Source organism: Condylura cristata, unplaced genomic scaffold (genome assembly GCF_000260355.1).
Source record: "Condylura cristata isolate star-nosed mole 26May11 unplaced genomic scaffold, ConCri1.0 scaffold00019, whole genome shotgun sequence".
Lineage (NCBI taxonomy): Eukaryota > Metazoa > Chordata > Mammalia > Eulipotyphla > Talpidae > Condylura > Condylura cristata.
The window spans coordinates 33,607,637-33,634,959 of NW_004567120.1; the positions used below are offsets into that span (position 1 = coordinate 33,607,637).

General features: G+C 42.7%; 1 protein-coding gene across 1 annotated transcript in view; it reads right to left on the reverse strand.

The window, feature by feature from the left end:
• ARHGEF6 (Rac/Cdc42 guanine nucleotide exchange factor (GEF) 6) overlaps positions 1-27,323 on the reverse strand; it is a 98,443-nt gene that overhangs the window by 44,625 nt on the left and 26,495 nt on the right. The window contains exons 3-6 of the mRNA XM_004685843.2: positions 24,126-24,210; positions 21,575-21,699; positions 20,129-20,330; positions 7,573-7,643 (exon numbers count right to left, since the gene is read on the reverse strand). Of these exons, the coding sequence (XP_004685900.1) occupies positions 7,573-7,643; positions 20,129-20,330; positions 21,575-21,699; positions 24,126-24,210 (483 nt within the window). The remainder of the gene's footprint in view (positions 1-7,572; positions 7,644-20,128; positions 20,331-21,574; positions 21,700-24,125; positions 24,211-27,323) is intronic.

Here is a 27,323-nt window from a genome sequence, read left to right on the forward strand (position 1 = left end):
AAAAAAAAAATTGTTATCACCTGGGCAGCCTGGAAAAGAATCACCACGATTTTGCAAGAAAGGGGCAAAGACGCTACCACCGCGGGTCCATATTTGCTAGGTGAAGTGTCTGCTTGCTACGATCCCCACCGCCTTGGGCACCACTAGCTCCTGGAAGTTGGAGCAAAGGCAAAATAGGCAGGCAACACTTCCTGCTGCCTCTGAGAGAGTTCCTGAGAAGCTAAGTGGAAACAGGCATTAAACTCATGTTGTTGCAAGTTTTGAGGATGGCAGAATGCTCACTGCACAAAATAAAATGACAAGGTGATTAATGAGTCCTTGTTTAAATAATGCAAAAATATGTGAAAGGTAAGGTATGAAACCACGCTGCCCTGGCTGTGGTCTGATGAGTGGAAATGTTCATCAGGGTAGATGCTTGGGATTTTTTCCAGCATTCACACGGACGTTTACTGCTTTTTTCAATCTCAAAAGACCAACTGATGAACTTTTGAGACTGGATCTTTATTTTTCAAGCCACAGGGCAACCACTGTAAAAGGATAAAAAGGGAAGCAGACAGAGAAGGCTATGTGTTCCCAAACAGAAGCCCTCAGTGGTGAGTGAGAAGGCAAGGAGTTTGGCAGGCTAACCAACTTCGCAGAAGTACAATTTGATCAAGATGAAATCCATTGAAACTTACTAAAATAGACAGTCTCCAGACATTGCCTTTTCCTCCCTGGGTCTGTCTTCACAGGGACAATTAAGTACCCTTTTGCTCAATTAACCTTTGTCGAAAATCACAATAAAACAGATGGCGAGAGGCCCTCTCTGGTGGCACAAGGGGGCAGGACACGGCGCTGCAAGCGAGCCGCAGCCACTTCAGTGCCAAGTTCGATCCCCAGCCAGAGAGGTGACCCATATGAGGAAGCAGACCTCTCCTGTCTCCCCACTGCTCCCCTCAGCAGTATACTTGTCGATCCGCCTATTCTGCTCCCCACTCTGTCCCTAGTGAAGCCTCTCGGCGCCCCTGCACCTCTGTATGCATAAATAAATAGATCTTTAAATAAAAAACAGATGGCGAGAAAGCAAAGAAAAAAATTGGAGGTCGTTTGTATCTTCATCCTGGGCTCTTGATTTCCACTAAAATATATTTCATACATTTCCTGGAAAGGTCTTAGAGTGAGTTCACTTTTATAACTATGTTTTCCAAGGAAAAACTTCACATAAGTATGGAGAAATTACTTTATAAGGCTAAAGTGTATAAACAAAGCATGAAAGTAGAGAGTTCTCCAATTATAAAGGAAGACTATAAAGGCCCCAGGAAATCTTAAATCAAAGCAAAAACATAAAAATATTACAAGAATTCTGAGATAATTATGATACTCATAAAAATGAGTTAAGGTTGGTAAAGGCTTATGGGAACAAAAAGGCAACATATTCCTGCATTATAGCACATTTAGCCTCTGTGCCAGTAGAGTCTCCTTTTTACATTAAAGTACAAGGGTTGATTTCTCACCTCCAGGTCCTTGGCACCACAAAACAAGCAGCATTAATCCCTGTTATCAACAGACTCACTAACTTCATAATCCTGTCACCTTTGCCTTCTATTTCCAGCCCTCAAATGGAAGAGATGTATGAATAAGACAGGAAATGTGTAGGTAAAAGAGAATAGAGGCTATGGAGAAGGACAAAATGGGGAGGGGTGAAGTTTAGGCCGGTGGATTAAACAGGGGAGGACGCATCGAGAATTTTTAAGGTAGCGGAACTACTCTGTATGATGGCTACATGCTGTAACATTTTGATTTATAAAAAATGCATATTTTGCCACTCAGACAATCAAAATATATTTCTCATCCATATTTGGTCATCATTCACATTCTTGACTCACAGCTCCAAGACGCCAGGAATTTCCTTCGTGTTGAAGATGATAAAGGTGTCTTTTTGATGGTTATGAGGTGACTTTTTGGAAGAATTGGGGCCACTTGCCAAGAGAGTCAACCATGTGGAAGAGGGCAGGAACTTCCAGTCCCCTAACCTCTGGGAGGTTGAATCTATCAGCAATGATTTGATCAGTCACGTGTCAGTACTGGAGCCTCTGTAACCCCCCAAAAAGATGGGGTTCAAAGAACTTCAGAGTTGGTGAACGAATGAAGGTGCTGGGAGAGTGGCGGGCCTGAAGAGAGCTTGGGATCCTCCTACACCTTCTCCCCATAGCTTGCCTTGTGCGTCGATTCCACCTGGAAGTCCTTTGCCCTAAACTGTGAATGTAATGAGTGAATGAGTTTCTTCAGTTCTTTGAGCCACTGTAGCAAATTAATAGAACCCAAGGAGAGGTTGTGGGATGCTCCAACCTGTAACTGGTCAGGAGCTCTGGTGACAGCCTGAATTGGCAACCAGCATCTGACGTGGAGAATGGTCTTGGGAGACTGAGCCCTTTACCTACAGAGTGGGACGCTGCCATGAGTAGATAGTGCCCAAATTTCGACACTCTGCTGGTGCTCAAGGACTGCTTGTTGCTGCAGACAAGCCTCCACACTCATTCACAATGGACTTGGGTCCAAGAACCCATTTTCATGCCATTATAGATTTGTCCTACCCCATAAAATGTCCCCCACCAATAGTGAATCCTAATGCAAACTTTGGGTTTGGGGTGATACTAATGTAGCAATGTAGGTACTTCAATAATTGTAGCCCTCTGGTGTGACAGGTTCGCATGTGGGGATGAGAGGCTTGGAAGAAGTCTTCCTCCTGCTCAGTGTTGCTGTGAGCATAAACCTTCTCTTTAAAAAAACTTTTAAAGGGCAGCCCTTCCTGTGGTGCAACGGGTGGGGACACAGCACTGAAAGCTAGCCATAGCCACTTCAGTGCAGTTTCGATCCCCAGCCCCGGAGGTGACCCACATGGCGCAGCAGACCTCTCCTGACCCGCCCGCTGCTCCCCTCAGCAGTGTACTTCGTCGATCTGCCTGTTCTGCTCCGCACTCTGTCTCTGGTGAACCCTCTCACCGTCCCTGCACCTCTGGCCTGTACCCCAGTTCTGTATGCACAAATAAATAAATCTTTTTAAAAAAAAAAACTTTTAAAGGGCAGGTAAGCACTGGAGAGGTAGAGGTAATTCAGTGTGGGAGCAAGTGGATCTGTAAATGAGTGAGAGAGAAAACAGGGTTGAGTAGGTGAATAGCAAGCACAAGAATTAGAGGAATGATATCTGAGTTAGTAAACCACAGAATTCTTCCCCCCTCTCCACCTGCAGTTGGGTCCTTTAAGACATAGCCATTAGACACCTGCTATTATTGGCAACCAACACTGACCATTACTAATTATATTTTCCTATTTGGATGTAGGAAAGTATCACCTCTCATTCTGCAGACAGATGCCATCCCCAGAGCTGAATATTAGGATTACTATGAAACTGATCTATTTGTGGCAGTACGTAGACATCTCATAGTCTACTGCAGTACAGTCACAGGTTGCCTAGTGATGTTGCTGTCAACAACGGTGGCACTTATGATGGCGGTCCCAATCGACTCGACCATAGAGCTTGGACCATCTAGGACCATGTGAGGGCACTCCATGATGTTCACACTACGATGGAATCCCCTAACCATGCATTTCTCAGAACCTATCCCTGCAGTGAAACATGCGGGACTGTCGTTGCCATGAATAAAGAATTTCACCTTCTGAAGTGGCATCTCGATGTGGCAAGAAGAGAGTACAGTCCACTCTGTGGCCTGCGGGGATGGACCGCAGGCACCAACATTCTTGCCTGGGTGGATCTGCTCAGAATTCCCGCTGCCTAAATTCCCTTTCAGCTCTTCTCTGCTTATCTACTTCCCGCCAGGCACTCAATGATCCTATCTCTTCCATTCAACCTTTCCCTTTAATGGTCTGCAAACTTTACATAGTGCACTATGTGCACTGTGTTTGGGAAGGGGGTGAAAAGGGGTTGTGTGTTTTGTAAAAAAAAAAAAAAAAAAAAAAAAAAAAAAAAAAAAACCTGTTTCCTGGTATCTCTGGACAGAGAAGAGATTGTGATATCGCAATTTGGGTGTGAGGCCTAGACACCTGCAGGGACTTCTGATGCAAGGAATCCTCTGACAGCAGATGGAGAAAGCATGATGGGATGCCTTATGACTATGTATCGCTCTGTGCCATGTGGCTGATACGATCAGGTCTGTCTGTCCTGTGTTGCCAAAGATGCCTGGGTGCCAAGAACGAAGTGTTGCAGACAAATTAAGCCTGACAACTAAGCTACAGAGATTCCTTTTTCTGTTCTTTACTTTTTCAGTTTCATTGCAGTACAGCTGACAAGTAAAAACCGTATCTATTTAAGGTGCACAATTTAATGGTTTGCTATATATTGTGTAGTGATCCCCGTGGTGAAGCTAATGAACTCAGGCATTACCTCAGTGGTTCCGATTTCCCGTATTCTTATTCCTTTCTTTAATGCCTTCTGGCATGTAATATCCAGTCACAATGGACAAAGAATATCAATGAGAAGAGCATTCAAAAACTAATTAATAAAAAGATAAAAAGGTTTTTTTTTTTTTTAATGATGAGAGAAGTTTAACAAAAGCCATTGAATTTTGACAGGCTCACGGCAGATGCAGGTCTGGGCTTGATGTCCAAAGTCACCAGAATTGCACTAAGGCCTGAATGGCCTTTCCAAGGGTACAGTCCCTTGGAAACTTATACAGGGAGCCTAGAATGGTCATCAATTTGGAAATTCCAGGAAGTCTCTATCTTCCTCAAGTGCACAGGCTGACAGCTAATTCTACGCATCATTTTGACTAGCGCACAAGGTGCTCAAGTAAACATTATTTCTAGGGGTGTCTGTGAGGACATGCCCAAGTGAGGTGAGGTAGCTTGAGAAAACGGGGCAGCCTTCCGAATGTAAGCGGCCAGCACAGTCTCTTGAAGGCCTAAATAGAACAGAAAGATAGTGGAAAGGCTGCCTGACTGTTCAAGGTGGGACATCAGCCTTCTGCTACCTTCAGGCTGGAACTTACACTACTGGTTCCTCTGGTTCTCAGGTCTTTGCACTCAGACTGAAACACACTCCGCCTGCCTCAGCATTCCAGCTTGCCAGTGACAGATCTCAGGACAAGAGTCAATTCCACACAGCATCACTCTTTTCATATGTCCTATTGGTTATTTCTCTAGAGTAAGCTGACTAAAACACGGGACGAAACTAAAGAGAATGTTTGAATTAGAAATCACTCACTGAATGGATGAAGGTAAGAACAGTTCTGGTCAGAAACAAGGAGTTTTAGGGTCTGTGTATTCAAAAAGCTCCATGGGGAAATAATGAAGAATATAGAGTGCCTGTTTTTATTTAAATATACACACAAATAAGCATATGTACATATATACGTGTGTGTGTGCAACTCTAAGCTCAGGCTCACAAAGATGGATATATATTTATTTATGTCATTGGCATATATTTGCATATATACATATATGCAACATACATAACTACCTTAAAGAAAGTGTAAGATTCAACAACACATTAACTATGGTCTTCTCAGGGGAGTGGAATTACAGGTAGTATTCATTTTTCCTTTATACCTTTTCTGTATTATCTGACTCTTAAACAGTTATTTATATAATCAGTCATGCACTTAGGAAATTTTTTTTTCATAGAGTAATAAGTCATTAGTACTCTTACAGAAGTAAGAACAGAAAAAGACTATAATGAATGACTCTTAGAAGGAAGAAGAGTTAAGGTAAGATCAGATAGTTAAACTTTAGTTCCCAGGTCTCCACCTGAATGGGCTAGAGTGGATTCATAAAATGTATTCAACAATAATTGGGAGGATAATCTGAATGCTCAGAATATATTTTGAATTAAGGCTAAAAAAATTGTCTAAGATATTCACAAATCAAAAGAAATGTCAATTTAAAAACCCTACAACTAACCCAAATTACTTCACATCTATATTTAGTTACAACAATATGTCCAACTGGGTGCAATAATTAGCAATATTCATATCACAAATTTATAGCCCCTTCACTGGCCATCATGGTCTCCCAAAAACTTTCTTTTTCTTTAAGTTGGAGACAATATATAAAAATTTATAGCTGGATGAAGATAGATAGAGGAATAGATAGATACGATATTGATAAACAATTTGTATTACCCAACCAATGAACTTTTAGGAATCTACCTTACAAATTCTTACACACTATAACAATGTCATATATATATAAGATGAAAATAACGCAGACTTGTTTATGATAGCAAATAACTAGGAACAATGCACATAAACTCCAGTAGGAGGTTGGTAATACAAACTGCAATGCACATCCAGAATTTATAGAGTTTACAGAAGGCACATAAGAAGCACAGAAGCTAATGTGCCTTGAATAATACCTACTATATTTTAAATTGGGAGAATCAGCAGAGACAGAAAGAGACCCAAAGCAGTGCAACGGTATGTTTCCTGTCATAGGGAGAAGATCCACAGGTAACATTTCCAGGCATAATTTAACTGCCTTGTTTTTTTTTTTTTTAAAGAAACAATTAGAGCGTTGGCGATCTCACCAGAGAGCTAAAAGATGTGATCAGGAGGAGGGAGGGGGTAATGTTTTTTAACCTCAGAAATACAACAGGAAAAGTAGTAGCAAGATTATCGTCCATGTTGGCTCTGAAGTCCCTCCCTTGGCTACTCATACCAGCTGCTGCTCATGTCATTATTGTGGAGCAAATTCACTGAAGAGCGAAATTTAATTTTAAAACCAAATGTATAGAAATGTTCAAAAGCTGCTTATTCATGCACAAAATGAAAGAAGCACGCAGTGAAAAGCATACTGAAGATAGGATGAAAACTGAAACTACATTTCAGCAGAGATGGCAGATGACACTGAGCTACCGGTAGCACAGGGAAATTTAGAGCATGATGACTTGACCTTTTCATTAGTGAGTGGGCCACGTCCGGAAAAGAGCCATGAAGAAAAACAGACGGTAGATTATGGAGAATGAAATGATTTCTTTTTCAAGCAGGAACTTATTTTGAGTATTGCACATACCCTATTTATAGCTAATATATTTTGACATATCTGTGTTTAAGCCAGAGCCATTTCATTCCTCTCTCTGTGCCAAAAGGCAGTCTTTCCTTTGGGTTCTCCTCAAGAACAAGGTTGATAATGTTTCAGAGGGTAATCATAATGGATTGACTGGTTCTAAATAAAACCACAGTATGCAATCACTTAAAACAGTGCATTAGAGGAACTTGGGAATCCTAAATATGTAGTCAGGCTATATCTAGCTGCTGGATTTTTCCTATATGGCTACATATATATATAGCCAATTTCTCTTTTACCACAATTTACTAAACATTACTCTGAATCTTTGTGCTACTCTGGAATTTTTCAGTATGGTGGGTATAAAACTTGAAGACACCCATTAGAGGGCTACAAATAGAAGAGCTTCGTTGTGATGCTCATTGTGATGCAGCTGACGTTAGACTCTTGCAGTGCAACTTTATCCAATCTTTCATTTGGATCAACTTAATACACCAGTGGTTAACAAGAGAAAAGATTCCATACAGGGAATTAAAAACAAAAAAAACTGTTATTCATCATGTGATCACTCACCACAGTATAATAATTCTTGGTAAGTGGAGCAGTTTCAAATCCTTTGACAGACTTGGGGGAGAGAGGTCTTTCTGTGAAAAAGACATTCAAACTATGTTAATATTAGGCAAATGAAGATGAACATTTTGTAACATAAGTCACTTAACAATAAATATTGCTAAGTGGAAGGATCTATGGAAACGAACACTCATAAACAAGTGAAACTACACCTTAACTAACTATAGACGTTCCAAGTCACATCTTGTCCAGGCCCCTCCATTTCTGGGGAGAACAAAAAGCCAAGATATTAATGCCTCGCTAATTACTGGCAGGGCCAAGGCAAAAATGTTCCTCCACTTTGGGCTTATTTCTTTACCCCAGTCTGCATCTCCATTGAATGTATTCGAAGCAGATATGTAAAGTCGATGCATACTTGTAACTTGCAGCTTACTGTACAGCTACAACATCAATATAAATAACAGCAGCCACGCCTTTTTTAGGACCGTCTACAATGCTAAAAACAGTACTCATCAGAAAATTGGCAGAAAATTCTTCTGTTTCATGATAGCTCTTTCGCGTCATTACAATGTACTCAAAATGGTGCCTTTCTTCTGTAATATTAATTGCATCTATTAAACGCTGACTAAGAGGCAGTCCAGGTCATTCTTTAAAAAAAGAAAATCACTTAGTAGAAAGACTAGACAATGATCATACACCTGTAACAGTGTCATTACAAAGTATCTTTCCTACCCTCCTTTCCCCTTGGCTTCCTTTTGGTTTATATTCCATTTTATCCTTGCTACATTATATGCCACTTTAAAATCCCTATGCAGAACACAAGGGATTATGGTGATGGTTCATGGGTGACATGGTGGTGGGAGATTTTGGGGAACTACACCTAGGGGGAGACATCAAATACTGGACGAAAAGGAATAATAATGTAAAGCAATTTCAAAGTTCAAATAAAAGAATTCAATTAAATCATGTTGCAGCATAGTGAGCATACATAACTGATAATAACATCTCATAAGGCCTTGATTTTTCTCTTTTAAAAATAATATTTTCTCCTTTAAAATCTGCTACATTCTCACCCTAAAAATGTCAAATATAGAAGAGAAAATAAAAACCAACAATTAACCCATCACCCACAGCTAACCATTTTCTATGCATTTTAAAGTACCTCCCATTTCCTTTGAACAGATGTGCTTCTGAACAGACACAGAGGGATTTTTCTTACGTGACCTCCAGCTTTGTAATTCTCCAATTACATTATTTCATGAATATTTCATTTTACCTTGATTTAAAAAAAGCTCTTCTGTTTATTTAACACCACCTTTTTTGTTTTATTTGATCTTCACAACAACGCTGTTGAGCAGAGCTGAGGAAGAAGCCGCTAAGACTTAAGGAGGTAAGTGGAGGCTTATGGGTATGCATTAAGATGGCCAGGGCCAGGATGGAAGCCTGTGCTCCTCACCAACATGCTGTCCAGAGTGAGGCTCCTGAGGGGCTCTGTCCATGGCGTGGGCAGTGGCCTCGTGGAGCCAGAGGGGCCACCCGTTTGAGCTGGGGTGGTCAGAGAAGACCTCGCTGGGCAGTGGTAGTTGATCTGGCCCTGGAGGGAGGCCAGTGTTCAAACAAGCAGAGAAGACAGCAAAGAAATCTGCTGGCGGGAAAGGTTCCAGAGGCACAGAAAAAGAAATGGCACCTCTCAAGGCAGGACTCTGCTGTAACCGTGAGTTGCCCAGTTAGGCCAAGTTGGGAAGAGTAGAAATGCTGGCAAAAGGCGGCAGTGAGGGTCAGTTGTCCCTGCCCAGGGATTAGATGTGGGGTGGGGCCAGGCGGTGGAAATTTTATGCTATTTCAAGATCTGTCTGGACTGACCTGGTTACCCAGTAGCTGTGCAGTGCCTAACCAGATGAGTGAGCAAGGCAGAGCCACCCAGCCAGTATGTGGGGATATTAGTGGCAGAGTCAGGACTTAAACTCAGGAGTTGCATTACCAAGCCTGATGTGCTTTCCAGTACACCATGGGGCGAGGCCAATTCAACATTGACATGTGGGGTTACTGTCCCCAGAAGGGCCAGATAGGCTCTTCTCAATGTGTCTAGAGGAGGCTTCTTGCAATAGGTGTCACCTAGGTGTGATGGTGTGAGCCCAGGGAAGTCTGTTGTCCTTCCTTAAAGAATGCAGATTATTTCATGTAAAGAGCAGTGAAGACCCCAATGACTGTTTGTTCCCTTTTATAATATAGAAGAATACAGATAGAGGGTATCGCCCACATATAGGTTTCTCTATCTGAGAAGATAATCCCCTCCTTGTCTGTTGTATGAAGTCTCTCTGACTTCTTTCTCCTTGGTGCTCCAGATTCCTAAAATCAAGACAAATACCTCTGCTTTGCCCCATTATTCTTTAGAATTTATACCCATATAAAATTTCCACGTGTATATTATTAAGTGAATTTTTTCTCCTTTGCTAACACATATGATGCTATTTTGATTGCTTACTCAGCCCAAGCAGTACCTGGAGCGGTGGGGGATTTTCCCCTGTGCCCCCACAACAGCTACCAAATACTTCAATTTTTTTTTTAATCAGACATGTTTTCTACAAAGGTCCTTACAACTCACAGTTGTTTCGTGCAATTATACCATAAAAGAGTCTGCATAAAAATGAAACCAGAGAGAGATACCAGCAAGACATGGTCACCTTTCGAAAGCAAGGCCAAAAGGAAGGGTATACAGCGAAGGAGAATCAGCCAAGGTACAGAAGAGGAAAGGAAAGGCCGCAGGAATGGGGGTGGTAACTGAAACCAAATGTTAGTTATGTAGAATAAGACAGAGAAACATGAACTGAAAAGAAAGAAGTTGCTATCTTGAGAATCCTCAGTAGCTGGACATGATCCAAAAAGACCTGCCGCTTTAATTAGATCAATAAAAGTGTCAGTCGCCCATATATGGAATACAGAGAAACAAAATAAAAGGACTGATAAAAATCAACCCATTACAAACTCTAGAAAAATGACTGCAGAATTGATGCTACTGGTGGGGGCCAAGGATTATGAGTGCTTTGCTGGTGGGTGGGGTGTGGCTGGTAGGTGATTTCCCAGAGAAATCGGACAGCACTCAGAGAGGTGGGGAGACAGATTTATTTGTCACACCAGCAGGCTCAGAGGGATCAGTCCCTAAAGGCTGAGCCCCGAATCACAGGAATGGAGAGGTTTATACAGGTTTATGAGGAACCTTGTCACCCCACCCATCACAGCATAAGCATTTTTATTGTTTGGGGAGAGGATCAAGGTAGCCAGGGCTACTACTGTGGGCGAGCAGTATACTGCAAGAATTTTCTGTTCCAGCAAAATCCAAGCAACAGACTCCCTCAAGCAGCAGGCCTGGGAACATGGCAGAACCTAAGCAGACCTGGGAAACTTTCTGCTTTCAAGCTCTGAGGAGCTATGAACTTGTTCTTACAACATATACAGTGTTATAACCCAGTGTTACCTCAGCCAAATAAATGATAGATAAATTAAAAAGAATTGTCAAACTTCAAGCAAGACTGACAGAGTGAAAAAAGAGGGAAGACACAGATTACCAGCATCAGGCGTGAAATGGGCTATCACTCTAGACCCTGGAGATATTAAAAAGATAATAAAGGAATAAATTTGAACAACCCTACGCACTTAAGTTTGATAATTAGATGTGAAAGAAACCAATTCCCCAGAAAACAAAAACTATTACAACTCAGCCAATATGAAGTAGTCCATTTATATAATCTTATAATTACTAAGAAATTACATTTGTAAACTTAAAACTCTGGAAAGAGAAATCTTCTAGCCCATGTTGTTTAGCTGGAGGATGCTATCAAATATTTAAAGACACATCACCCATTCATCACACTGTTATAGGAAACATAAGAGGAAGGATCACTTTTCAATGCATTTGATAAAGTCACTATGATATTGACACCCAAAACAGAAAGACAGTACAAAGAAAGAAAATTGCAGACCAATACCCTTCATGATTACACATGCAAAAATCTTTTACAAAATATTAGCAAGCAGAACTCAGAAACAGTGTAAAAGAATTGTATACTCTGGAAAAGATCATGCTTAGTGAGATAAGCCAGAAAGAGAAAGAAAAATACCGGATGGTTTCACTCATAGCAGGAGTATAATGGACCAGGCGAGAAAATAACAAAAATAATGAACAACCATAGACCAGAGACATTCTGTGGGGGTGGAGTGGGGAATGGGATCAAAAATGGGGGGTGGGGGGAGGGAAATGCACGGGATTATGGTGGTGGCACAGGGGTGATTTGGTGATGGGAAACCCGCGGGGATTAGAATCGAGATGGAAAAAAAAATGTGCAAAATGATGTAAAAATAAACTTTGTAATAAATAAAATTAAAAAATTAAAAAAATAAAAAAGGAAATGTTAAAAAAAAAAAAGAATTGTATACTAAGGAGTTCATTCTGTAACAGGGTGGTCCCCAGGAAAAGGGGAAGTTCTCAGGTTCCCTGCCCCACCCAGAGATAGGGTGGAGCTGAGCAGAGAAAAGGAGAGAAAAGAAGGAATCTGAAGAAGGAGGAAGCAGGATGGAGAGTCAGGAGCCCTGAGGAAGCCACAGGGAGGAAAGGGAGGCTTGTGATGGAGAAACCGCGCTTGTTTCCTGGCCCTGGACTGGTTGAGCCAGATGTGGGTAAGAGACCCGTGGGGAGGTTGATTATGGCCGTGTTTATCTTGATTTTGATTTTGCTCTTTTCCTCCCAGATTTGTCTGGTCATTTCTGACCCTGTTCTATGGGTCCCGGCCAGAAGGTGCTTTAGTCTAGTGGCAGCTTTCAGGCCTTGCTTTGGGCCAATCCCTTTTGGGTGGACTTTTGCCTACAAGGGGATGGGTCACTTCAGGTGTTTGATTTAGAAGTTCTATTCTTTGTCTTCTGTATTATATACTCACTGTATTAAAGCTCCTTTGCATTAAAGTCTTATCTGTTTTGCCTTGATGCGGCGGATGGCAGAACCTATTTAGAGGAGGCAGGTTTGGGGGTTCACAGGTGCCCCTCTCTCTGCCTTGTAACAATTCCAAGAATGCAAGGTGAGACAACTATTCAAAGATCATCCATTAACCTATGCTATTCAGTGTCTAAAAAAATCATCTGGTAATAGTGATTAGTGCAGAACAAGCTCTTGTTAAACTCAGCACCCATTTAAGAAACAAACAAATTCCCAATAAAAATAAAAATACACAGACTTTATCACAACAACAACAAAAATCTTCAGAAAACCTATAGCTAACATCATATTCAATGGTGGATGCTTCCCCACTAAGAGTAGAAACAACCAGAAGCAGAGACATCTGCTCTCAACATCCTTATTCAGTCCAGCAATGGAAGTTCTGGCTCTCCCTGCAGGCGGGGTCCAAGGTGGGAGGGTAGCACGAAAAGTACAAGGAGATGCTTTGGACAGAAAAATTTGGCAAGTCTAAGAAAAATGTAACCCTTGCAAATGACTGGTTTCATGGACAAAATGCACTGGGAGGAAAACAAAGAGAAAAAAAAACACCAGCACGAAAGCCTCAGGGACAGTTATGGCCCCTGGTTCCCTTTACTGCCCACACCCATGCTTGGCACTGCTGACTCCACCATGCACACTCTGAAATCCACATTCAGCAACACTGAGACAAAGAATAAATATGGAAAAGTTCTGTTTCTGGGGGTGGTTCAAAGTGACCTGACCTCAGTAACATGAAGATGTGAGCTGTTTAGGTAGCGTTTCTAGGCAATGAAAAAGTTGGTCAACTCAACTCATTCAGTGGGAAAAATAACTGTCAGGGTAGCAGAGAGCTCAGCTGGGTTCTCTGACACAATGTAACTCCACGGTAGTGTCACCCACATAAAAGCATAAGAAACATTCCAGATCCTGGTGGAAAGAATCCTTTGCAATTAACTCTTGACTCCCCACCCGCCCGTTGCTGATAAATAGATTCCTTTGGTCTGCTGGTGGTGACAAGACCAAAAAATCCAGTGGGAACCAGTTTCCCTGGACAAGAAACATCTATAATCTCTTGATACACCCAAAGGATTAAAACAGGAAATCTAAATATAAAGGCCAATCCTAGTTTTGGTTTATAACGAGTAGGAAGAGTCATTTCTTAATCTGTCCTAATACAAATCTAATTAGCCATCTACCTAATCCCTATCTAATAATTTGCTATCTATATTTACCCAGTAATGAGTTTTAGAAGAAGGATTTAATGATCTCTTAGCTGAATCCGTTGCAAAAAAACAGGATTTTCTTAAAACACCTGCTCTGATCTCACCTGCTTCAAGTTTTGTCAGGGAAAATTTAAAGCAAATCCCTAACATTTTTTTGGTAACAAAGATGAAAATTAAAAGCGATACCAATACTGATGTATTGGTAGAAATCATTTCAATGTATAAATGACATCTTAAATTACAGATTAGCACTGATTTTATCTCTGAAATTTAACAATGTCCCTTATTTCTTTAACATTTATCTTTCATCATCATTTATGGATATTACTAACCCTGGGAACTGAGACTCACGGTCATAAACCAAAAGTTGATTTAAAAAGAAAACAGATTCAAATACCTGGAATATGCCACATACATGGTTACCATTGACTTTTGGGAAAAGGACTGGAAATTGTATAAGTGACAAATTTTCTTATTTGTAATATATCTGACTTAAGTGAAATAAGGAGCAATGGCTGTATCTTCTGTACCTTATATAATGACTAAGTTATTCACATGTGTGTCTTTCATGAAGTGAGATTTCTTTAAAAGAAAATAAATAAGCCCCCCCCCACCCACCCACCCAAATAGGGTATGTTTTTTTCATATAGCAAGAAACCCAGAGGTCAGCAAGCAGGACTGGTAATACTGACTTCACAATGTCAGCAATGCCCAGTCTGTGAGGAGAAGATTTTACCATCTAGGTCACAGAAGCCTACTGTCCCGCAGCTTCATGCTGAAAGGAAACGTGTGTGCACATACGTGTGTTTTATAATCAAACATTCTATTTCTTAACTTTCTATTGTTTCAGATCGGTGGTTTACCTGTCGTCTGACATCTGTCTCATCCCAGGAGAGGGAAGAAGCGTTCCCCAGGGCTTCATCCATAATTATCTCGAGACAAAATCTACAGCGGAATTTGGAATGTAAAATGCCACCCGGAAGGGCAAACTAGCAGAGCACAGAGGGAAGAAGGTGGTGCGCGGCTGACCGCCTTGCTCGGTTGACCGCTTTGCTTGGCTTGAAGATGTTATCAAAGGGTGTACAGTAGCAACCCCAGGCCACTGTGCACGGATTTGTCAGGATTAACTGTGTGTGACCTCAGTGTTACACGTGCACTCGCGTTGGTAGCTGGAGATCAGAGGTTTCATGATGGTGGGGGTTTAAAACTCTCAAAGGAAGGTGTCATTTCTAAGGCATATCCATTTCGTTTGTAAACCTTTTGTTTTTTAATTCCTTGAAAGTAAACCTTCTTTCCTAGGCTTGCACAACAATACAGACTTCGTGGAAGGGCATTGAAAAAAATCCACAAATACTTTCTAGACCAAACAGAAAACAGTGCAGCTGTTTCAGTGGAATCAGTAACGCCCCTAGGCAGCATTCTAGATAAGTTCTGGCCTACTCACTACTCTGTAGAAGCAGCAGGAGTTAAGGCAGGCAAGAATTCAAGTTAACAAAGGCTAACAGCTACTTTCCCAACTGTCCCCTGAGCTCATTTTGCTCAGCTCTGTCACAGATCCTTCTACTTTTGTTCTTCCTGATCAATCACAACGGCTTAGATGACCTCCCCTATCTTTTGGGCCCAGCCACAGCTTAGGTATCTTTGAGGGTTCAGTTCAGTTCCACCTGCTCCTCAGAGCCTCTCCTGACCTCTCAGTTTGCAGCACGTTCTCTGTCCACTGATGGTCTGCCCTGCGCTCTCTGCTCCACCACACCACCTCATACCGTCAGTTGTGGGTTTTACCTTCACCTCATCTCTCCCACTCCGCCCTAGCAATCTTCAGAACTATAACTTGCTGACCTCTCCACTCAGCATGTCCAAAACAACTCATCTACTTCAGTACCAATCACCCTCTGCCCCAAGCACACACAGAAAGCTTCCTGCTATCTTCTCGATCAACAAAGTTAAACGCTACTTATCAAACGTTCCCTATGTCTAAAGTACCTCTTTAGCACTATGGTCACAGAAAGGTAAGCAACCATGACGAAGCCCCTTGACCTCCCTGCCAGGAGACGTTCGGTGCCCTGCTTGTACCCACACACTCATAGCACCCTGTATTTAGCGTGACCTCTAAACTTACATATCATATTTCAGTGGCATCTCCGCCTCACTAGACTGTGAGCATCAACAGGACAGAAGTGATGCCTCTCTTCCTTGCCAGCGCCCAGGACAGAGCCTCATATCTTGCTCATGGCAGAGCGACCTTTGCTGGCTGGTTAGGTGATGAGACCATCTGCCCTCAGGAGCTCGCCGTCAAGCTGGACCCCTAGACTTCAAGTTACCCCCCATTCTTTCATAACTAATCATCAGCACATTTTCTGGGCTCTGTGTTCACATTATGCCCTTCTCCATCCACTTTCTCTTCCCCTCCATGATCACCAAGTACCCCGCCCCGCACACACCACGTGGATTCTCTTCAATCTGGACAGTCTGCTAGTTTCCCCACATCCCCATGGCTATCGCCACCACTTCCCTGCAATCCAGCTCCCACACAACCACTACAAAGACCTTTCTAAACCACGCACTCTCCCCTGCTTAAGACGTTTCCATTGACACTCTCCTGAATGTAGCCCCAGCTCAAGGCCCTACTCTCTCCCACTCACCTGAGTCTCAACCCAAACCATCCAATCATCCACACCATGCTCTCCTCCTTCCATAAACTCCCCTGAACCTTTCTACCAGTTAGAAGCATTTCTTCCTTTAAGACCCAGTCCAAGTGCCCCTACCCCGCCCTAGGCTAAAGTCATAGAATTTTCTCTTCACTCCTCCAAAGCACCATGACTACAGCTTTGTCCGTATTACTTTTCCCTGTCCTGTCCCTTGGTTGTGTGTGCACCTTGGCTGTCCTGACTCGAGCCTGTAAGGTCCTCCAGGGCAGAGTTCAAGGGTGAGGAAGGGTTATTTTAACCGACACTGTCATCTTTACTGATATTGTAATGACCCTGATTACGCATTGGGATGATTACATATTGTAATGATCCCAAGGTGGGGGCATTTGTGATAGGGGGTGAAAGTAATCCATTGAAAAGCAACCACTGTTTACAAAGAAAGTGGTACAGATACCTGTGAAAGGCAAAGCCAGATAAAACCAACTGAGACACCCCCCACCTAGATTAAAACTAGCAGGCAAAAAACAAAATAAAACTAGCAGGCAGTGTCCTCCTTGGTGGTACAGCCGGTTGGCACTGCACTGCTAAGCTAAGCCAAGCTGTGGTCACTTCAGTGTGAGTTCAGTTCCTAGCCCGGAGGGGACCCACATGGCACAGCAGACCTCTCCTGTCTTGCCCACTGCTCCCCCTCAGTGTACTTCATTGATCTGCCTGTTCTGCTCCCCACTCTGTCTCCGGTGAAGCCTCTCACTGCCCCTGAGCCTCTGGCCTGTACCCCAGTTCTGTATGCATAGATATTTAAAATATTAAAATAAAACAAAACAAAAACGGGCAGGTGTGAGCTGTAAGTCCAGGCCACACCAAGAGACTAAGTCCTGGAGAGGCTTGTAGGGTAGTGGGACAAACTTGGCCTTTACTTCTCATTGAGATCGGGAGGTATTACTCAAAATTACATTTTGAAAAATCACTCTGGTGACTGAGTTCAAGGTCAATTACAGGAACGACAAGGACAGAGCAGGACAGCGCTGGGTCGGCTTCTGCGGTGGGCTGGCAGACATGCCATTCCAGCCCCTTCTTGCCCCAGGCTCTTCCTGACCAGCCGGCTTCCTCTCCTTGACCACTGAGCGAAATGCTTTTAAAGTGTTACCACTATGCTCAGATCAGAGCTGAGTTTGCTATTTGAGTGCTTAACTGAGTTCTAAAGCAAAGATAGTGCAACCATGCATCACTGAACAATGAGGACCCGTTCTGAGGAACGCATGTTTGGGGAGTTTCGTCATTGTGAGAGTGTCATAGAGTGTGATGGCACAAACCTAGATGGCCTGGCTGACTATATGCCTAGGCTCTGCGGTAGCGCTTACTGGGACTCCCCACCCCCACCCCATGAGCAGCCCCCTTGATGGAAATTTCAGGAAGCAAATCATGACTGGATAGGAGAAGCTGGAAAGAAGGGGCCAGGAGACCAGGTCAAACAGCCTGGGACAAACTCGCCAGGGAGTAGCCAGGCTGGGTTACAAGGCATTTCAGTGAAGGACACTATCCTAAGACTTGTTCCCTGTCCACTTCCCTGTCCCTTCAGAAATGCTTGTGATTCCAGGGTAAGCCAGTGGGTCCTGATCCTTTCCGTTTTGCAGCTGAAGACATTCAATCAGGGAACAATGTTGGAGTAAATCTGGAAACCTATTTAGAGAGTTTCACAATCAGATTGTAATGACTGAAAGAATTAGGAAGAGGTAAAAATCAGCTGTGAAAATCGTTAAAATAAAGGAAATTCCAGGCGAGGCTTGTAAAAATGCTTCAGGGCTTAATCGCAACTTCTAGGCTTCCAGAATGAAAAGCATGCCTACATCATTCTAAATTACCAGGAAACACTTACTCTATTGGAGATGTCCCCCAGCCCAATACACAACACAGAAAAGTGTGCAAACTACAGTTTATCTTAAATGTTTTCGTGAAGAACTCCTAATAGTGGTTATCCAGTGGAGGAGGCAAAGGCGAGAGGAATCTCTATCATCTTCACTATTTCTGTCATGTTTTATATATGGAGGCCTATAATTTTATTAATAGTATTAAATCAGATGCATTAAACAGCAACTAAGATTTCTACAGAAGAAAGAATGCACTGAGGAACGAACCACTCGAAACAGCTCTTGGGCAGTTTAAAAAACTTTTTTGATTATAATGTAAATAAATGAATACCATTTTATCTGTAATGTGACATTTTTATATTATCAACAGTTTTTCTGAAACTGAAACTGAAAAGATCATATGATCCAGTATTTTTCTTCTGGGTATTTACCTGAAGAATATAAAAACACTAATATTATAAGATGTATACATTCCTACATTCATAGCACCGTGATTCATAGCAGCTAAGGACTCTCTAAAGGCATACAGATGAATGGATAAAGAAATTCTGTATGTGGGCCCTCCCTGGTGGTACAGTGGGTTAGGACGCAGCACTGCAAGCTAGCCGCAGCCTCTTCAGTGCAAGTTTGATTCTCAGCCCCGGAGGTGACCCACATGGCACAGCAGAATTCTACTGACAGGCCCGCTGCCCCCCTCAGCAGTGTACTTCATCGATCTGCCTGTTCTGCTCCCCGCTCTGTCTCTGGTGAAGCCTCCCACCGCCCCTGCACCTCTGGCTTGTACCCCAGTTCTGTATGAATAAATAAATAAATCTTGTAAAAATTTTTTAAAAAAGGAAATACTATATGCTCAATGGATACTACTCAGCTATTCAAAAAAAATGAAATTGTGCCGTTAGCAACTATATAGATGGAGCTCGGGGAGGCGGGGCTAAGTGAAGTAAGTCAGAAAGTGAAAGACAGACACAGGATGGTTTCTCATTTGTGGACTATAAATAACCAAAGGAAACAAACTGTAAAACACAACAAAAATAACCCTTAGACAACGTGAAAAATATGGTGGTTAGCAGCCGGTAGAAGATGGGGTGGGGGGCTAGAGCGAGGTAAACATGGTGGTGAGCAAAGGAAGCATGTGGGATCGTCCAGGGTGTGGAGAAGGTTTTGTAAAGGAATGGTAAGTCACTAAACTCTCATTTGAAAAAAGGTTTCTTCTTCTTTTGGTAATATAAGCAGGGCCTACTTTATTTTAATAAGAAAAGACAAGTAAGTTACCTAAGAAAGCTCTTAAAAGTGTATTGAAGCATGATTAGATTTCATTCTCTGGATATTATTAGGGAAAAGGACAAGCAATTTGTAGTATACAATGAGTTCAGGGCAATCTTATTTAGAATTGGAGCGGCCAGACTGCTATGATTGTTATTTCACGTACACATCTCTGAGACATTTAGTCTTAGGCTGCTTAAAGAGTTAGAGCTAAAAAAAGGAAGTTAGCACATAGCCTCTCTTATTATTGTATTTTGCACAGGGATTCTTAGAGTAGCAGGAAGTAGTTTGTACTCTATCACATGGGCTAGATTTAACAGGCAGAAGGGGGCATGGTGAAGGTGGAACAGTTGTCTGAGCTTTGAATTCCTTTGCTTTTTTAGTTTTTGGCTGTCTTGATGTAATCTAAATACAACTTCATTTCAAAATATCTAATCACAGACTTTTCCCAGTTCTGTTCTAGTCTTATTTTTGACATACACATACAAGTATAAACAGTTTCTGTTAACCGGTTAAAATAATAAGATCTTCAGTAAGAATACCAAGAAAACACAAGAGACACACTCAAAAAGACTGAAAAGATTGACTTACCACTGGATTTAATTTCTCGGACATAATTACTAGGGAACCAGCCTGTTCTCCCATTTAATGTGCCTTCCCACCAGCCTCCTTCTTCCACTCTAGTGACATAAATGATGTCCCCTTTACAGACTGACAGTTCATCTTCATTATTCTGCTTAAAGTTGAATCTTGCCTTTACTACCAACTGGTGACTCCCATTTTCCGTCATCTCCTAGAGAAAGAAAAGCCACACGACATGAAGCATTCTTATGAACGAGGCAGGGCAGACATTATATGAATTTAGCAACTAAAGCAGGGTGACCGAGGATAAAACTCCAGTTTCATTTCAGCAGTAACTTCCTAAGTTAAGAGTAGGCTTGGTCTGAATGGGTCTGGGGGTAAGGGGACTTGTGACAGTATATGTTTTAGAGGGGATCATAACCTTTGTAACCCCTCTCACCTCAACACCTAAAAATAACTAAATTGTGTGAGCCAGGAAGTAAAATAGTGATAAACTATTCCACCCAGTCTCTACACAATACACAACATAATCTGACATAATTAATGATCAAGATTAGGTACTATCCTGCTCTCGTAAAAACTGCTTCCCACCTCCCAATTACTAAAAATATTTTAATCTGGCTAAGATTTAGTCATAGGCAAAGATCGAATATCCCCAGATACCTATGTCGACTCTTCTGAATCTGTCACAGGCCCTTTGAGAAGGTGAAGAATACAACGATCATTCCGCAAAATGCAGGCCCTATAGGTTCACGCACAGGGAAGTGTATATCCCATTGGAGAGGATCCACGGGTTGTGGAATCACTCCACTCATCAGCTTCTCAAAGGGACCTGGGATCTCAAAAGGCTAACTAAGTGTTTTGGAAATAAGTTAAGTGCTTTGGAAGTATATATTACTTGCCTCAAGGTGGCTTGAGGCAAGCGGGTGGCTTTTGATAAGAAATAGGGGTCTTCAAAGAGCAGAAGATGCAGCACTTCCTCCCAGATAAAGGCTCTACTTAGGTCCAAATGCAACGGTAAGTGGACACTCCCAGCACAGGGGCTCATCACAGGCTCAAGGGGAATAAAAAGGAAAAACTTAAGATGGCAGGCACAGTGACAGCAACTGAGGCAACTTGATTACCAACTGTGTACCAGGCCATATTTTCACCTCTACTAAAGCAGAGGTAGAGAAGACGACAGCCAACAGCAGCTGGAAGTAGTTGTGGTGACTGCCATTGCGCCACACTGACAGCCAGGGACCCAACTTCAGGGATTCCACCCGAGAGTAACTGTGTGCTACTTGCTTGGGGTTTGTCCCAAGGGGCCCGCCAGAATCGCCAGTAGTTTTAAAATGAGTTATCCCGGTGATGCCCCCAAATAGAAGGACCTCCTCACATATGGCGATGCAACCCAGATCTCAATCCCACCTTAGGATTTTAAAGCAGGCCGGGGGAGTTGGGTTTTATACTTACCACTGCCTTTGACTGCCTCTGCAGCTTGGGAACTGAGCTAGAAACGGCTCCCTGTGGGTTTGTCTGCGAACTATTAGCAGTGCTAAGAGAAGAAGAGCGTCCACATGGTCTCTCTGAGAGCTGATCTGTGAAAAGAGGAAAAGGCACAGTAAAGGGAGCCAACCACTTGTGTCAGAAAAATATCTACAGGGGAACACAGCTCTTCCTGGGGCTTGATCCGCGGCACGGTGTCTCCGATTTGACCTGTTACCATGACGGACCTGTCAAGTAGAGCTCACCGCTCCCACCCCCCTCACTGCTGGCCAACTCACTGGCCATTGCTGTCCAGTAGAATGAAAAACAGCGACAGAACCACATTTTCTCTCAACCCATGTCCCTACAACTCTTCCCTCCTGAACCAGTTGCAACAGTACGCCCTGTTAGCCAAGGCAGAACTATATTGGGTACCAAACAGCTGTTTGTGGCTCTTATTACTTTGAAATATTTCAAATTTCTCTGTTTGTTTTTTAGGACACAACTGAGTGGTTCTTTTCTTACTCACACGTAACAATATGTATTGCCTAGAGAATAAAATGTCCTGGGACCCAGGGGTGGGAGGGTGAAGCGATGAGATGCCGCAGCAAGTGAGTGTGTCTGCAATCTCAAAACTTGAATACTTTTTTTTTAAAGAACTCAAGTTCCAGAACCTTTTCTTTAAAACCTGGTGAAATTTCATCAGACCCGCACCGAACGGGAAGTTTTCAGTATGCCGAGAGTATAAGAAAGAGAGGATCTGGCTTCCTGACAAATTCAAATGAGGCTTCCTTTCCTCTCCATGTATTTTTAAAAGATATAAACTGCAAAAGTCTAAAGTCCAAACATTCCCTAGGCGACGAGCTCTGTATCCAAGTAATTTCCTTGATGCTGTGGGTTTTAACTTTCACCTCCATGTATTTTATAAATATCTGTGGCAAGGGAAGAGACTGTAAAACTTGCTAGGAGAGCTTGGCAAGGGAACGTATAATTTGTATGGCATAATGTTAGAATTATACGATCCTCCCTACCCAGAGCTGGATAGTTGTCATGTGTGTTAAATATAGTCCCTTGAATTAGCTGTGCTTTCTGCTATATGCCTGGCGATAGCTCAAAAGCATTTTTTCCAAATAGCAAAAGAACAACTATGGAGAAGTATTTTTACATTTATTGCTATTATATACAGCTCTTTTGACTAAAACTATAATTACTTGATAGCTTCCTAGATGCTCCATCCTAGTTGAGAATGGATCATATTGTTTGCTCTTGTTCTTGAATCATTTTATAGGATAAGCTGAGTCTTTCTAAATAAATGGTCATTTTCTCAAGGCCAGTGACCATCCTGTGAACTGCCTCTACAGCAGCTGGCAGTGCTGGGGAGCCTGTGGCCTCCCAACCGCCTGAGCAGCTATCCCAGCCCCATGTTTGGCCATTGGAGCTCAGGAGTCTGTCAGATGTGGGTCTGAGTCCCAGCTCTGCCACTAAGCTTCCAGTTAGGCATCTGTAGGCCTGATGTCCTCCCCTGTCAGATGGATCCAAGAAGAATACTTACCCCGGAGTGGTTTCAAAGATTGGGTGAGGACCCTCCCCGGTGGCACAACAGCTTAAAGTGCAGCACTATGAATGTGTCCACAGCCACTGCAGAATGTGTTTGATCCCCAGCCAGGGAGCTGACCCACATGGTGCAGCAGACCTCTCCTGCTCACCCACCACCCCCCTCAGTAGTGTATTTCAATGGATCTGCCTGTTCTGCTGCCCACTCTGTCTCTGGTGAATCCTCTCACCCCCCTGCCCCTCTGGCCTTCACCCCAGTTCTTGTATGCGTAAAGAAATAAATCTTACAAGAAAGAAAAAAAAACAAGACTGGGTGAGATCATCACCAATGGCTCTTATGGCAGGTTAGACCCATGAGAAAGGCTGAAAGCACTTTGCCTACGGTTTTCCCCACCCAGCTCTGTGCGACACACCGCTCACACGGCAGTGAAATCATACTCTAAGCTTATCATCATTTTCTTGCTTGTACTAGGATGTAGACAGGCTTAGTACCTCCAATGTGGTGGGCATTGAACATTTAGATAAAAGCTACTCTTTTCAATCACTAGGAGATTTAAGTAACATTTCCAGCTCAGGGGTACTGAGGGGTTTCCTTACATAGACAAAAATATACACAAAAGTATGAGAAAAATATGTCTGGGGGAAAGGGAAGTAGTGACTATATTTTGTAAACTATGAAAAAGGGAACTGGCCTTTTCCTTTTTATTTTGTGTCTTGTTATACTGAGCTACTTTGAATGAAATACTCCCTTGGTTCTTATCGTTCAATTAAGGGCATTAGAATAATATCTGTGGTAAGTATGTTTAAATCTTAAACCATGAAAAGTTAAGGCATGTAGAAAGGAAACCCTTTGGGGGCTAATGCAGGGGAGGGAGAAACGTGCACCAGTAGAATAGTCCTGGCCATAGTGGGTTCCCAGGGTAATCAGAAACATATGCACTCAGACCTGTGGCCCCCCAACTCATAAATCTCAAGCCCTGCTTACCTTCTGTCGCTTTGTTGACAGCTAAAAGAGTGCTCAGAACCTTGGAGAAATTGACTCCTGAGTAGAGGTCATCAGGATCAAATACCTATGAGAAAGGAAAATTGAAGGTGTGAGATACTGTCAAGTATTCAACTTAACAAGCCAAGCAAGCGAACGGCCACTTCCTCCAGCTCTCAGGAGGAAAAAAAGTGCGAAAGCCAAGACCCAAACCTCTGTATACCTTTGGGAGAAATGAAAGCAGCAGATGAGGCGCCCAGTGACAAGTGGCGGGCCACTGTGCGTCAGAGCACCGCAGTAATGGGAAATGAGAGGCTCGCTGAGAAGGCAGGGCCCACCGGGAAACGCCCCAAACGCGCTCAGACCCATTCTCCAGCCATGAACATAACAGCACTCTCAGCCCAGCCCAGGAAGCTCGCTTTGTGGCTTCACCCGAGGCCTGCAGAATGCCCTGAACTGTCCGAGGGGGTGGAGCCTTTCACTGGTCTTGTATACAGTTAACTCACTGCACTCAGTAGGACCACAGGCAGCAGGGCGACGCCTCCTCTGCCAACTGCTTGGAGTCCCAGCTCCATGCCAGGCCTGCCTTTTGCTCCCAGCCTCATTCCTGGCTCCTGTGGCTTGACCTGGCCCCTCTCACCTCATCTTCATGGAATTGAAGCTTTGCCTGCCTGAGTCTGTGGTTCTTTCCGGCCTGAAGTGACTCTTCCACGTATACCCTCCTGCCTTCATGCTGCTGCTCAATTCTCAGCCACGAAGCATGAAATAAGTCCAAAAATTCACTTTGCCAGTGCATATTGTATATTGCATAATAGTGCATATTGTTCTGATATGCTGCTGGTCTCTGCAGGAACCAGCCAGTTACTACTTTAAATGTAACTCAATGGCTAGTTTTAAAATATTCAGTGTATTTGAATGTGTTGAGACTTCATGTTTCGTCTTTGTACATTTGAAAATCCAGAAGGATTCTCAAACACAAGTGCCATTCTCTTAATCTGAAGGCCAAAAATGTAAATAAACTTATTCAGAGGTAAGCAGACACCCACCTTCAAGGCAGAAATGCCCCTTCTAAAAACATCTCGTTCCAGGATGCTAGAAGTTTGCATCTTTCCCCCCCAAATGTGCAGAGGGCAATAAAATGTATTTTTTCATGTAGGACTAATCATGGGCCTAAGATAGTGAAGGGCCTTCCTATCAGGCCGCCATTTGTTCCATTGCTAATCAGCAAGTCTTCTGGGCGCCATATCAAGACACATTTTTATCTTCTTTGTGTACATGTTCTTGAAGAATTAAAATCTGCCTCCAAAATGAACGTAGAAATGTCTTTTTTTTTTAATTGGGAGGGGCAATACAAATAGCACATGCAAACGTGACCCTCCACAGCCTGCTAGTTCTGCAATTCACAACTCTACATTCATTTAACCAAGGAATCTTTTGCACTCAGACTTAAAATGGCTGAAAAGCCTAACCACATATAAACCAGAGACACACAATATGCTTTTGGTACACTAGAGTTCAATGAAACATTGGGATCCAAATATGTTTCTGAATATTACAATATTAAATTCAAATTTTTCCAGGAATAAATGGACAGGTGTTCTGTTCTACTTTGCCAAAGCCTGGGTGAACCAGATGTAACAGATCTTGGAGAATATCCAGAGTTATTGACTCCCCCTTAGAACTCATTACTGGAAATGTACAAAGGACATGTATGCCAAAATGGTTGCAAGATGCTCGATTTTAGCATGTGACTACTAATGGGAGTGTGAATATGTGCCCGTGGGTGTATGTGTTGGGTAAGTATGGTGGAGATAGGGGAGATAGGCAGAGTCTAAAATAATAAGCAGAAGTAAACATCAGCACATTAAGGCATAAGTACAAAGTAGTGATCAAAATCTGCCCCCTTTTTCTTCTTCATCAAGGTTAACTGATTGCCTATATGTGGCATACTGGAATTATTCACTTACACCTGTATTTGAATTTGAGAACAAACTGATGGGGTACAGAATAGACCACCCCAAGATGCCTGGCTTTGAACAATATTGATTCATTTCTGAAATCAATCCAGGTTAGAAAACCCCAGCAAGGGTTCATGACCTTCCCCTCTCCTATCCAAAGAATGTAGGTAGACTTGTTCCAGAGAAGAGGTCATCAGCAGAGATAACTTCAACACAGTGAGGCATGTGAGACAAGGAGCAACCTAGTTGAATTTGTTCATTAAAACTGCTCCCTGCCATATCTTTTTTTTTGTCTTTCTTTTTCACATGACCAAGAGAGTCATGTTTCCCAGACATGTGATCTTTTTGTAAATCGCCTTCTTTCTCTTCAAAGTCTAAAATCCCTATCTCCTCCGTAGCGCAGATGGCGCCAACCCCTCCATTTTGTCTAACCACCTTCAGAATCCTCATGTGTCTGTAGATATGAGGACATGCCTAATTAGATTGGTCTTTTTCTCTTGTCAATCTCTCTGATGTCAATTTGAGTATTTACCAGTCTTGAAAAACCGAGAAGGGAAAAGGGAGCCGCCCCTGCCGCCAATAAAATGAGCCAATCAGAAAAATGAAATGTGCAGCAACAAGAAACATTGCATCCGCTTCAGGGAAGTTGTCTGGACGCTACACAGTTCCCTTTTGAGAAAACCCTACACACATTGTCCTACAGACATTGTACCCAGAGGCATTGTCTTCACTGCAAGCCTGTTCTGTAGCATTAGGAGCTATACAGGAAGGAGCTGGAAGGGCCTCTAGGGACCCTCAGTGGAGGAGACAATGCCTAAGGGTTATGATTTCACAGCAGTTGAAAGAACAGATGTGACCACAAGCACCCTCTGCCCCACCCTACCCTCCAAGAGCCCACTTGAATAGTACTGAAAATTCCACCCTGCAATTGGGATTGGTCCCCTACTAAAAATGGAGATCTTTCTTTTGTGATTTCTATATTTTTTACATCATTGTTCATTCTCCTCTCAGGTGTCGTCCCCATAGAATTCCCACCACCAAGACATCCATGAGCCATCACCATGGTCTCTTGTGCTCTTCCCTCTCCTGTTTCAATCCCCTCCCTTGCTAGCTGTCTCTGATTTATAGTTTGCTGGCTAGTCTTGTCAATCTCTTTTTTTCTTGAGTTTTGTCCTCTCTAGTTTTTTCTTGCTCCTGATAGATTTCCCTGTGTTCCTCCTATAAATGAAACCATTTTATTTCC